Here is a 14,420-nt window from a genome sequence, read left to right as displayed (position 1 = left end):
GTGGGGGAAAAGAGCCCTATTTGTATAAAATTCTTAGGGAGGGGAGATGATCTGCCAATGTGAAAACTGCAGAGGGCAGGCCGAGGAAAAAAGCTCATCTTGACTCCCAGGCAGGTAGCCTGCTGGATGTAATTTAGTAGGGAGTAAGTGGGTACCTCCAGAAGACTCCAGTTCAGGGGGAAGAAACACAACTGAGGTCGTGGACAGTTTCATTTTAAAGACATAAAACTGAGCTGTGAAGAACGGGGTGTAGAATCCCGAGGCTGGAGTGTGTTCTTCGATGTATGGGCTGGTGAGCTAGCACCCAACACCTTTCTGACTTCTTAGAGGCCACAGATTTTCACTCAGATTCTTGTATGTTGGGTGAAGTAGAGCATTTCTTAAAGATTTCACATGATGGAGAATCCATCTCACCCTTTGGTATTTTGGTCCAATAGTTAATTTACCTGCAATGTAAAAAGCATGTGCCTCCTTGGAGTTTAATGACAAGTTTCAGAGTAGCAGCTGTGTTAGTCTGTATCCGCAAAAAGAAAAATAAATTTGTTAGTCTCTAAGGTGCCACAAGTACTCCTTTTCTTCTTGGAGTTTAAATTTGTCTAGTTTCTATTTCCAACCAGTGGCTTCTCTTATGGCTTTGCTAGATAGATTAGAGAGCCCTGCAGGCACACACAGATTGTAAAGGTTTCAGAGTAGCAGCCGTGTTAGTCTGTATTCGCAAAAAGAAAAGGAGTACTTGTGGCACCGTAGAGACTAACAAATTTATTAGAGCATAAGCTTTCGTGAGCTACAGCTCTGTAGCTCACGAAAGCTTATGCTCTAATAAATTTGTTCGTCTCTAAGGTGCCACGGGTACTCCTTTTCTTTTTACAGATTGTAAAATGTAACATCTCACTGAAAGATGGGAAATTCAAACTGTCCCCTAGTTTTTGGTTATTGCATACCTGCAGACCTTGAGAGCTGTAAGCTGTCTTGCTGCTCAGGCATGCGTGGCTTTAGCGGCAGTCACAGGAGCCTGATGACCAGTTCAGCTAGATGGAATCTGACCATGCTACAGTGGAGTAGTAGTCTGAGTGATAGGGGAAGACAGATTCCCTCGTCTCCTGATCCACGTTTTCCACTCTCCTCCTGCTGCTCTGAGATATCTAGGCTACAGAGTAGACTCCAAGCTTCAGCTTCCTGAATGATTCAGTCCCCCCTTCAGGGGTGAACCTTGAAAAAAGGGGAGCCCCACCTCCCTGAGAAAATAGTATACCTCACAGATGGTACTGTCTGCTCAGCACAATGGGCCTGTTTTGAGTACTTGTTTTCCTTTCCCCCCCCCCATTTTTGAATGATCTAGTCCCTCTCAGGCCAGATAAGTTCTAGCTACCCTGCTTAGGGCTACGGGAGCTGTTTCTGAAGACAAAAAATGACATACTTCGAAGTGACAAGTATGGTACATTGTGTGTAAAATGTCAAAGCTGACTCTACACTGAGAAACACCAGTGCTGAATTTCACTCTGCAAATTTATCTCAGAGGAAGTGGAACATGTCTAGTGTCTGGTGATGTGTTTTGCAATGTGGGAAATACTCTAATTCATCAAAAGGGAAAAGCTGCATGCAATTGTCCTTTAGAAGCCGCCTCAGAGAGAGAAAGAATAGCTACCGCAAACTGTGTCATTGGGAAATCGGCCATGGTGAAAGTTGTCTGACACACAAGCAATGAAAGATGTTGCTTTTTTTAGTTTGGTGGGATCACTTATTTTTATGTGCCCTTAATGCTCTGTATTTGTACCTAGAAGCAAACCTAACAATGAACTGCTGTCATACTGGCATCTCAGTAAGTTTAGTTACAGGTATCTTTCTCACTTACGTTGAGCTGGCCTCTTGAACAACTCAGCACAGCTGATGTTTACGGAAAAGCCAATCTTCCGAACTCCTGCCCAATTATTTTTTGGTTCAGGTAATTAACAAAACACACAAAAGGTATTCCTCACCAGTTAACCATAGTAGAGTTTGAATTACCAGACGAGCGTGCCTTTACTGTAATCCTAGTTGGTTGTGAGTATAAGTACCCTGAACTGTGCATTCACTGTAGCTGATCAGAACTATCAGAGGTGAGGATTTCAATGCAAGATATGGTAACAAATAAAGCAATGGCACTTCAATGACCTAATGTCAAGTAAAGCCATCTGAAATGCAGCGGCATTAAACATAAGCCATGAGACAGAGTACCAAACTATATTTACTGTATACAGTAGTAAAGGACAACAAATAATGTACAAATTGGTGACTAAACTATGAGCTCTAACAGAATATCCCACCCTAGCCCATATACAATAAAATGAAAAAGAAAATAAGGACTTTTCCCAGCAAGATTTCAAGCAAAGTGATGATCTAATGTTGTCAAATTGGTCAGGTATATATAAAAGGCAAATAGTGACTAATCAAGCAGCAGTGGACAACCTATTGAAGGATAATAGAATGAATGACCTTTTAAAAATTTCATTTGGAGTAGAGCCCAAAACATCATACAGAGTCACCACATAAATGCATTTAAAATTTAAATGAAAGTCACCACATAAATGCATTTAAAATTCAATACATTTTGGGAAGCAGCAGAGCAGAAATTTCTCAGAAGAACCTTAAATTACCGTTTCAAGGTTTTTGTGCTTAGCAATCTTTTAATAGCTCTTCTGCACATACAACTTGGCCATAAGCTCATCAAGAGTCTGTCTGTTAGGGGTTTTGGTTTGTTTTATATGAGACCAAATTTATCCATAAGAAACACGTATTGAAAGAAACCAGAGGCCACATATTTACTAGTACCAAGTGAGTAATAATGATACAACTTCTATGTTTGTATTAAAGGGGATGACAGGGACAAGTTACACATTTTTTTGTCCATCACCTCATAAATGGATAGTGAGCTGTGACAATGGACTTTTTTTTTTATTCTTATGAAACATAATACATTAGTGTTCAGTCATGAACACCAGTAGGCTTGGACTAGCATTCTGGTTGCTGACATTAATTCTGGGCAATTCCTTCATTTTTGCTTTTTAAAACTTAAATTTCAATCTATTTTATCAGATTATGACAAAGCACATGTACATTTGCAATATTTTAAACATTTACTCTATACTAAGCCTCATATCTGCATGTATAGTCCTTGTATCATAGGTTTTAAGTTTTACAATAATAACTGTGTTTACAACACATAGTAAAAACTTTTAAATCAATAACTTTTTCTTCCCTTGCCCTATTGTAGGAGGAGATTTTAAACTCACTACTGAAGTGAGGATATATTTACATGATTAGAATTATGCAGTGGGGCAATAATATAACAAGAGCCAGGAATGAACAATTCGTGTCCTAGAATATAGGTGGATACTTAGGCCACAGGTTTATATAAACAAGGTAACAGCAGACAGACAACCCATATTTTACTTAAACTGAAAAGTTAATTCCATTTGGCCCAATTTAAGATGTAGGTTAATCCCTGCAGATACAGTTTAGACTTGCACACGCAGTATGTCAGAGGGACAGCAGAACAATTTTGGTAAATGTCCTCTAAAGTTTTAGAAGAATCCTGTGTGATTGGCATGTTCATTCATTACTATTTAATAGCAAATCCAAGGACAGATGAGAAAGTGAGGTGTGACAAGGGTCTTTAAATTCCTCTTCCCAAAAGAATCACGTTTAACACACTCCACCTGTCTGCTGTTGAAACACATCAATAGTATCTTCATCTTCCATCTCCAGCTGTTGGATTAATGCACAAATATTTTAATATATACATAGCTATATATTTTAAAAGGACATTTAGTCCTTGCATTGTTAATAGCATTACTCATTAAAAAGCAGTGTTTAAATTTAAACTTTAATGCTTATTAAATTCCCCTCTCCACCCAACTAGAAAGCAACATCACCCCTTCACCACAGTGTCTTCCCGGCTCCAGTCACAAGTTGTCTTGGTCTCCCTTCAGCCAAGATATTTCAGGCTGACTGACACTGTGTTGGGGAACAAGATCCCAGATTTAGGCAGTAAAGTGGGGTCTAAGATCCAAGGCATTAAGGGCTTCATGTCAGTCTCTGCTTTTCCTTTAGCGTCAACACACAGCACAGATTGTTCCTGATCAACAGGCACAACTCTGGCCCACCATTCACACCCCTGCTCCCCACGGTCTCAGGCTTGGTCTACACTTAAAAATTAAACCAACCTATCTTCGTTACTCAGAAAATTTCAGGCCCTGAGAACCATAGTTAGGTCAAAATGACCCCTGGTGTAGACATGACTAGGTTAACAGAAGGATTCTTCCATCAACCTAGTTACCACCTCTCAAAGAGGTGGATCACCTACATCAATAGAAAAACCCTTTCTGTCAACATTGGGAGCAACTGCGATGTTACAGAGGCACAGCTGAAGCGCCATAGCTGTGCCGCCGTAGTATAAACATACCCTCAGTATACTTCCCCAAGAAGTCTGGGGCAAGATTCTCTGCTCTGCTTCCTCCTCTCTAACTGCTAAAGGTGTGGTTCTGTTGATTTAATCTACAGATCTCCCCAAACTTCATTCCACTCCCAGCCAACTTCTGTAGCAGTGCACTCTGAACCACTGTGCAGTTCAGTTTGTCTTCTGAACAGCAAGGATCTGGAACTAATCTCAAAGGGCCAGATTGTGAACCCCTTTACTCATGTGACTAACTGCTCCCCACTGTGAACAGTTTATTCATATGAGTAGTACCATTAATTCTACAAGGGTTATACTCTGGGGACATAGAAATAGTCTTTTCAGCAAGCCATCCTGGGTGCACTCCAGTCAGCTGCAGTCAGGGTGTCCCTTTTGAGAGAGGGAATCTAGGCTGATAGTTTTCACGTCCAATTACAAAATAGCTTTGCAGGGCATTCCCACAGCCAGAACAAACCAGTTTGGTCAGTGATTTATTGTTCTCTCTCAACCCCATTAGTCCAATCCACACAATCCAGAATATGTCTGGGTTTTGTTTCTTGTATTCCCTACCACAGGCCTTGTCCTAACCAGGAATTCTCCTCCCTGAAATTTATCACAATACTGATTCAGCTTCAGCAGTGGCAGAAATGGTGGTAGCACTAGTGTAGACAAGGCACCAGCAGTCACCTGTGTTTTAATCATGGTATTGTCTAGACCTACTCTGAGCATGGTTTGTAAGACAATCCTTAAAACTCTGGCAGCTATTTGAAGCCATGTCTACACTAGTACTCTCACTTGCTAATTGGGTCAAGCTCCAGCAGTGGTAACAATTATGAGAAATTTTAAAGAAAAAGGAATCCTACTGCACATTTTGGGAACTGCCTACGACAGAGATAGTTTTCTATCAAAATGCCCCCTAAAATAGTTTTCTCTAGGTGCAGACACATCTAAAAATATAGAGTTCTGCTACAGTTATTACAACATATTTTCGTACCTGTGCAGGCGTGTCAGTTTCATTAATTGGTTGTCCATCAAATCTGAATCTAATCTGTCTCATTGACAAACCCTGGAAGTTAAAATAATTAACATGAGATATGGAATCCAAATAAAAGAAGTTTATGATTAGGAGTAAGTATTTGCTATAATGTGTAAAAGTCAGAATTCAGAAGATTTAAAGTGACAGAAGAGCTATATGCGTGTCGTAGTATATGAATCAAAACAGATGTCAAAATTCTAAGTTAGTGTGATATCCCAAGGCAGGCACTGTATGAGCAGGACAACTACAGTAGAACCTAAGAGTTATGAACTGACCAGTCAATCACACACCTTATTTGGAACAAGTAGTACACAATCAGGCAGCAGTGGGGCGGGGGGGAGAAAAACACCATACCCCAACAAATACAGTAAACTACTCAAAAAAGAAAGGGAAAGCAGCATTTTTCTTCTGCATAGTAAAGTTTCAAAGCTGTATTAAGTCAATGTTCAATTGTAAACTTTTGTAAAAACAACCATAATGTTTTGTTCAGAGTTACAAACATTTCAGAATTACAAACTACCTCCATTCCCAATGTGTTCATAACTCGAAGGTTCTACTGTATTTTGGAATAGCACATGCCCCCTGCAGCTGGCAATATGTAGCTTTCTGTTGAGTGGGAGAAGGGAGAGTAACGCTTTGTCTACACTACGAAATTACTCCGATTTTACAGAAGTCGATTTTTGGGAACAGATTTTATCAAGTCAAGTGCATGCGTCCACACTAAACACATAATTCGGCAGTGTGTGTCCACAGTACCGTGACAAGCGTCGATATTCCGAGCGGTGCACTGTGGGTAGCTATCCCACAGTTCCCACAGTCCCCGCTGCCCATTCGAATTCTGGGCTGAGCTCCCAGTGCCTGATAGGGCCAAAAATTTGTTGCGGGTGCTTATGGGTAAATGTCGTCAGTCAACCCTCCCTCCGTGAAAGCAACGGCAGACAATCATTTCACGCCCTATTCCCTGGATTGCCCGAGCAGATGCCATAGCATGGAGCCCGTTCAGCTCACTGCAGCAGTTATGACCATTGTAAACACCTCACGCATTATCGTGCAGTTTATGCAGAACCAGAACCTGAAAAACCAGGCGAGGAGGCAATGGCAGCGCGGTGACGAGAGCGATGAGGAATAGACACAGATTTCTCTAAAACCGCGGACCCTGACAATTTGCAGATCATGGTGTTAATGGGGCAGGCTCATGCCGTGGAATGCTGATTCTGGGCCCGAGAAACAAGCACAGACTGGTGGGAGCGCATAGTGTTGCAGGTTTGGGATGATTCCCTGTGGCTCTGAAACTTTCGCATGCGTAAGGGCACTTTCATGGAACTTTGTGACTTGCTTTCCCTGCCTTGAAGCGCAAGAATACCAAGATGAGAGCAGCCCTCACAGTTGAGAAGCGAGTGGCAATAGCCCTGTGGAAGCTTGCAACGCCAGACAGCTACCGGTCAGTCGGGAATCATTTGGAGTGGACAAATCTACTGTGGGGGTTGCTCTGATGCAAGTAGCCAATGCAATCATTGAGCTGCTGCTATCAAAGGTAGTGACTCTGGGAAATGTGCAGGTCACAGTAGATGGTATTGCTGCAATGGGATTCCCTAACTGTGGTGGGGCTATAGACGGAATGCATATCCCTATCTTGGGACCGGACCACCAGGGGAGCCAGTACATAGACTGCAAGGGGTACTTTTCAATGGTGCTGCAAGCACTGGTGGATCACAAGGGACATTTCACCAACATCAACGCGGGATGGCCAGGAAAGATTCAAGACTCTCATGTCTTCAGGAACTCTAGTCTGTTTAAACGGCTGCAGGAAGGCATTTACTTCCCAGACCAGAAAATAACTGTTGGGGATGTTGAAATACCTATAGTTATCCTTGGGGACCCAGCCTACCCCTTAATGCCCTGGCTCATGAAGCCATACACAGGCACCCTGGAAAGTAGTCAGGAGCTGTTCAACTATAGGCCGAGCAAGTCCAGAATGGTAGTAGAGTGTGCATTTGGACGTTTAAGGGATTGCTGGCGCAGTTTACTGACTCGCTCAGACCTCAGCAAAACCAATATTCCCATTGTTATTGCTGCTTGCTGTGTGCTCCACAATCTCTGTGAGAGTAAGGGGGAGACATTTATGGTGTGGTGGGAGGTTGAGGCAAATCGCCTGGCCGCTGAATACACGCAGCCAGACACCAGGGCAATTAGAAGAGCACAGCAGGGTGCGCTGCGCATCAGAGAAGCTCTGAAAACCAGTTTCATGACTGACCAGGATATCATGTGACACTTAGGTTTGTTTCTCCTTGATGAAAACCCACCCCCTTGGTTGACTCTAATTCCCTGTAAACCACCCACCCTCCCCCCTTCCATCACAGCTTGCTTGCAAAGGAAATAAAGTCGCTATCATTTAAAAACCATGTATTCTTTATTAATTGAGTATAAAAATAGAGAGATAACTCACAAGGTAGCCTGGGTGGGGTATGGGAGGAGGGTAGGAGGGAAGGAAAAGGTCACTTCAAAACTTGTTGAATGACAGCCTTCTACTGCTTGGGCTGTCCACTGGGTTGGAGTGGTTGGGTGCCTGGACCCTCCCCTCCACGTTCTTGGGCATCTGGGTGAGAAGGCTATGAAACTTGGGGAGGAGGCAGGGTGGTTAAACAGGGGCTGCAGTGGCAGTCTGTGATCCTACTGCCATTCCTGAACCTTCACCAGACGCCGGAGCATGTCTGTCTGATCCCGCAGTAGCCCCAGCGTTGCATCCTGCCTCCTCTGATCTTCCTGCCGCCACCTCTCATCTCGATCATCCTTCCTGTCCTCACGTTCATTGGCCGCTTTCCTGTACTGTGCTACTGTGTCCCTCCACGCATTCTGCTGAGCTCTGTCAATGCCGGTTGACTGCATGAGCTCAAAGAACATTTCATCACACGTGCATTTTTTTCACCGCCTTATCTGAGTTAGCCTTTGGGACGGAGGAGGGAGGCTTGAAACATTTGCAGCTGCGGGTGGAAAAAAAGGGAGTGAAGTATTTAAAAAGATACATTTTACAGAACAATGGCTTTACTCTTTCACAGTGAACAACACTATTCACATTACATAGCACATGCTATTTCGGTACAAGGTCGCATTTTGCATCTTATATTGAGTGCCTGCGGCTTTGGTGTTAGAGATCACACACGCAGTGCGGGGCAACAGAATTTGGCTTACAGGTGGCCATGGTAAGCCATAGTCTTTCGGCTTCTGCAATCTTCATAACAGCAATGCCCTCTTTTTCCATATCAAGCAAAGCCAGTTGAGTTGGCCACTTAATGCTGCAATTTTCATGTTAACTTGCAGCAGCAGAAACCAAACTAACCCCCCCTCAATCCAATTCTCTGGGATGATCGCTTTACCCCTCCCCCCACCGCGTGGCTGGTATCAGGGAAGATCACTGCTAGCCAAACGCGAACAGCTCAGTGCCAGTGCCCTCCCTCTCCCCCCACAGTTAGCTTGGCTAACTGCGGGGAGGATTTCTTTTCAGCCACATGCTAACAGCCCAGTAGGAATGACCACCTCTGAATGTCCCCTTAATTAAATTCCTGTATTTCAACCAGGTTACTATGAACAATATCACTCTCCTGAGGATAACACAGAGGGATAAAGAACGGATATTGCTTGAATGCCAGCAAACACTGGGACCATACGCTGCCAAGTTTTGTCATGCAATGATACCAGATTACTTGCTACTAGCATGGTGTGGTAAAGTGTCCTACCATGGAGGACAAAATAAGGCTGCTCTCCCCAGAAACCTTCTGCAAAAGCTTTTAGAGTACCTCCAGGAGAGCTTCATGGACATGTCCCTGGAGGATTTCTGCTCCATCCCCAGACACGTTAACAGACTTTTCCAGTAGCTGTACTGGCCACGAATGCATCCCAAGTCTTCAGGGAAAATTAATTATTAAAAAACACTTGCTTTTAAAACATACATTATATTTAAAAAGCTACACTCACCAGAGGTCCCTTCTCCTGCTTGGTTGGGTTGCGAGGGTATTTCAGTCAGGGTGAGAAAAAGATCCTGGCTGTTGGGGAAAACAGTGTGCTGTGTGCTCTCCTCAAGCTCGTCCTCCTCATCTTCCCTGTCCACAAAATCCTCAGGTATGGCGGAAAGTACCCCATCATCAAAGTCCACGGACAAGGGTGGGGTAGTAGTGGCGGCTCTCCCTAGAATTACATGCAGCTCAGTGTAGAAGCGACATGTCTGGGGCTCTGTCCCGGAGTGTCCGTTTGATTCTCTGGTTTTCTAGAATGCTTGTCTGAGGTCCTTAAGTTTCACGTGGCACTGTGTTGCATCCCTGCTGTAGCCTCTGTCCATCATGGCCTTGAAGATTTTTTGAAATGTTTTGGCATTTCGTCTTTTGGAACGTAGTTCTGATAGCATGGATTCATCTCCTTATACAGCGGTCAGATCCAGTACCTCCTGTTCGGTCCATGCTGGAGCTTTTTTCGATTCTGGGACTGCATGGTTACCTGTGCTGATGAGCTCGCCTGGCCAAACAGGAAATGAGATTCAAAAGTTCCCAGGGATTTTCCTGTACACCTGGCCAGTGCATCCAAGTTCAGAGTGCTGTCCAGAACGGTTACAATAGTGCACTGTGGGATAGCTCCCGGAGGCCAATACCGTCCAATTGCGTCCACGCTAACCCTAATTTGAAACGACAATGTCGATTTCAGTGCTCATCCCCTCATCAGGGAGGAGTACAGAAATCGATTTTAAGAGCCCTTTATGTCGACAAAAATGGCTTCATTGTGTGGACGGCTGCAGGGTTAACTTGATGTAATGCTGCTAAATTCGACAAACTCATAGTGTAGACCAGGCCTAAGCTACCACAGCAGAGTGATGCAGGGGGGATAGAGAGACAGCAAAAAATATTGGGGGGGGGGGGGGGCAGAGTGAAAAAACAAAAGGAAAAAGACAGATAACTGCTTTTCATCTTCAAAACATTCTGCAAACTTCTTAAACCTCACTTCACACTTGTCAGTTGCATAAGGATTTTATATACACATTATAACACGGAGGTTAAGAGGTCTAAGGCAACTGAAGGAATTAGCATCAGAGTCGAGATTAGAGTTCAGGAGTTTCTGGCCCCTAGTACCAATTTTAGAGAACCAGGAGCACCGGATGAGGAGAAAGTCATTTTGATTAAAGTATAACTGAAACCAAATTTTTCAAACCAGAGAAAGTTAGGCCCCAAAATCCATATTCTACCATACTCCCATATAATGGGGTCTATTCATTCTCTGGAACATTGGTATTTAACACATTTTATGAAAAGAAGAAAAGTTTCCATAATGACAAGGTCTTTCATAAGGTAAGTGATCCTATTGACTCTCAGGCAGTATGATGAATTTATTAGTAATACTGGACCACAACATATAAAAGCTGTGTTAAACATGTACCTGTCTCTCACAATAAGCCTTCATTAGTTTGCTTAGGGGTGTATGCCTTTTTATTTTGAACTGCACCACGGATCCATCCTGGCCAGCTACTTTTAGATTGATATGGTCATTCTCTGTTTTTACTCCTTCCTGCAAAACAAAATGTAAAGATGGACATCACTATTTATGAATAAAAGTTACCCTAAGAATCTGGAAGAGACTGACAGTACTTCAGCAAACTGTTGCAAAACAAGCATTCCTTCCTATGTATAAAGGTTTGATGTTCTCCACAGCACACAAAGAAAAAAAACCCCAAGTTTTGTGTTTGCCTCTGAGACTTGCAGGCAAAGAGATAAAAGCAAGAAACTTTAGAACAAATTACTAAAAACTGAACAAATTCCAACATTTACATCTGCAAACTCAGACCATCCTGAGGGGAAGTTAGTAGATTATTTATACTCAATGGCAAAACACTAAATTAATACAGAGTTAAGGTTGCTTGATGATATGTCATGCAGAACATTGAGTTGAGCAAAACTCAAACGTCTGAAAACCAGGAAATGCATAGTTAAGTGTTCATGGACAACCTTAACTTTGCTCTCTTTCAGTAATGCCCCAATATGCCCCATTAACACACATACCTTTACTCTGCCAACCCCACAGTTGCTGAAATTACTCCTGTGGGGGGATTCTGCACCTCTGCGAAAGTACAGAATTCATATGGCCTGCATTTTTCTGTGCCCCCTGCGCAGAAAAAAAAAAAAAAGAAAAAAAAATAATCTGCTGGGAATACCCCTCTTCCAGTGTGCTTGAAGCAGCCTCAAAGACGGGGAGGGAGGCGTGCGTGCCTGGGTGATCACCATTGGGAGTGGCCGGGGGGGCGGGGAGCAGGGCTGGGCGTACGTGCGTGCCAACAAGCGAGAGAGAGAGAGAGAGAGAGACTCTGTCCCTCTCTCTTGCAACTGCAGCTCCCCTGCATGCAAGGGTAGGGCTTTTTATTATGCAGGAAGAACACTAGAGACACAAATGAAGCAGCCTGCCTGAGGCTTGTCTACACTGCCACTTTACAGTGCTGCAACTTTCTCGCTCAGGCGTGTGAAGCACTGCAAGTTTCAGCGCTGTAAAGTGCCAGTGTAGACAGTGCACCAGCGCTGGGAGCCATTCCCCTCGTGAAAGTGGGTTTTTTGTGTTGGGAAAGCTCCCTCCCAGCACTATGCCGCGACTACAGAAGCCACATTAAAGCTGTGCTGCAGCAACGCTTTAACATTGCCAGTGAAGACTTGCCCTGAGTTAATTGATCTCATTCGCTGAGGCACAGATGTAGCAGCCTGACTGTGTAGCAAAGTTGTTAAAGTTGCTGTTGATGGCTAATTGATCTCATTCTCTGAGGCAGAAACTGTTCCTATTGTTAATCAACTGTTCCCATTCTCAGTCAATTCTCCCAGGAGCATAAAATTTGTGAAAGTTTTAAGGCCAGAGTGATGTAAAGGAGTCTTATTATAAAATGACAGTAAGGGGATCCTCAACTAGGAAGATCTATGTGCTTTCTCACTTTTTTCCTGTGCCAAACTGGCACAGTGGGGTTAGATTACAGTTTAGGATTTATTTATTTATTTATTTAAAATGGGTAAGTAGAAGACTTTGAAGGCAAATAAAACATTTAGCAAGCAGTCACTAAAAGGCCCCATCTACACTGGCAAGTTTCTGCACAGTAAAGTAGCTTTCTGTGCTGTAATTCCCCGAGGTGTACACACTGCCAAGCCACTTAATGCGCAGAAACTGCGCAGTTGTAACGCTCTAAAAAAACCAACCTGATGAGAGATGTAGAGCTTTCTGCACCGGGGCTACAGCACTGCAGTGCCAGTGTAGACACCGTGGCGACTACAGCGCTGTGATTGACCTCCGGGAGGTGTCCCACCAATACCTGTTCTTGCCTCTCTGGTCATTGATTTGAACTCTACTGACCTGCCCTCAGATGACCAACCGTCATCCCCACCCCGTACATTGCAGATTTGAAAGTCCCCTTCGCATTTGCTCGGTGATGCATGCAGTGGTCTCAGTTTCCAGTTTCCAACTTTCCAGTTGGCCATTCCTGCTCCATGCACCAGGCGATCCCCCACTTGGAGCAATGCCGAGCTCCTGGGCCTCATTGACATTTGGGGAGAAGAAGTGGTGCAGTCACAACTGCGCTCCAGCCGTAGGAATTATGATACCTACAGACAGATTTCATGATGCATGATAGAAAGGGACTATGACTGAGACACATTGCAGTATAGGGTAAAACTGAAGGAGCTGCGGAACGCCTACCATAAGGCGTGGGAGGCAAACCGCCACTCCAATGCTGCGCCCACAAGGTGCTGGTTCTACAAAGGAAGCTGGACGCGATATTCAGTGATGACCCCATCTCCACTGCAAAGGCCCCTGTGGATACTTCACTGGCTCATGTGTCATGCGAGAGTGGATTGAGCCAGGACAAGAAAATCTTGGATGAAGAGGGGAAGGGGGACGCAGAGGCAGAGGATGGCTTGGAGGCCAGAGATGCATGCAGTCAGGTTTTCTTTTCTACCCCGGAGGAGCCTAGCCAGTCACAGCAGTTGATCTTGGCAAAGCGGAAACAGGAGAGGAGGCCCCTGGTAAGTGAATCTGATTTTGAGAATTGCTGAAGCAATTTATTGGGGGCAGGAGGGTTGCAGAAAGCAGGCTTGTCTCCCACATGCACTCCCACTTGCATGCCTATTCTGAGCAGCAGAACAGGCTCTTGATAAGACTCCCTCACTTCATGGGAATCTCCCTCAGCGATCTCCAATAAAAAACTCTCATGGAGATACTGGGCAATCCACTGCTGCAGGTTCCTCGGCAGAGCTGCTTTGTTTCTTGCCCCTTTAATGGTAACTTTCCCGTGCCACTGTGCCATCATGGCGGGGGGGGAGGGGGAGACACACGACAGGGGCGGGACGGGACCATTGCTGCACACAAGCAAGCTGCATAGGGGCCAGGGCAGAAGCTGCAGCCTTGGAGAAGACCCTCCCTAGATTCCCTGCTCACCCTCAGCAACGAGATATCTTCCATAATGATCACATCCTGTGGAAAGTGTGGGGACAGGAATGATCATCAAGCCCCCCTCAAGAGCCATGTGCCCAGTGTACAGCAAGGTTCGGGAACAGTGATTCACCGTGACCCTGTGGCTACTCGCCATTTTGGGGGTCTTGTGGCTCATGTGTGCTTGCCTGGAGTCAGCCAGTTAGTGACAGGTGTGAGAGTACTGGCTGTGTTTTAAAGCCCTGAATCAGTGTTATCCGTGTTGCAAAAAATGCTGCTTCTGTAAAATGTTGCATTTAAACTTTACAGAGATGACCTTGAGAGGCCAGCTTCCCTTACTGGTGGCAGAATGGCTGTGCAGAATTAGAAAGTGGCCATGAAGAACTAAGGAGGACTTTCTCCATGAGGTTATGATGCACTCTGCCACTGAAAAACAGGAACTGAAGTAGTGGCGGGACAGCGAGAAGAGGGACCAAAAGGAGAACGCAGCACAGCAGAAAGAAGCCATGGAGCAGC

The 14,420-nt window shown here is 44.5% G+C and overlaps 1 protein-coding gene across 2 annotated transcripts in view; it reads right to left on the bottom strand.

Moving 5' to 3' along the window:
- Positions 1-2,206: 2,206 nt before the first annotated feature.
- Positions 2,207-14,420, bottom strand: part of LOC119860935 (small ubiquitin-related modifier 3) — a 30,236-nt gene continuing 18,022 nt past the window's right edge. For both annotated transcript variants that reach the window (XM_038415137.1, XM_043491695.1), the window contains exons 2-4: positions 10,887-11,015; positions 5,427-5,498; positions 2,207-3,744 (exon numbers count right to left, since the gene is read on the bottom strand). In XM_038415137.1, the coding sequence (XP_038271065.1) occupies positions 3,682-3,744; positions 5,427-5,498; positions 10,887-11,015 (264 nt within the window). In that variant the 3' untranslated portion in view covers positions 2,207-3,681. The remainder of the gene's footprint in view (positions 3,745-5,426; positions 5,499-10,886; positions 11,016-14,420) is intronic.

The sequence above is a fragment of the Dermochelys coriacea genome, chromosome 9 (genome assembly GCF_009764565.3).
Source record: "Dermochelys coriacea isolate rDerCor1 chromosome 9, rDerCor1.pri.v4, whole genome shotgun sequence".
In the NCBI taxonomy this organism is placed as follows: domain Eukaryota; kingdom Metazoa; phylum Chordata; order Testudines; family Dermochelyidae; genus Dermochelys; species Dermochelys coriacea.
Note: the sequence above shows the minus strand (reverse complement) of the source record. Positions and strands in the feature narration are given on the sequence as shown.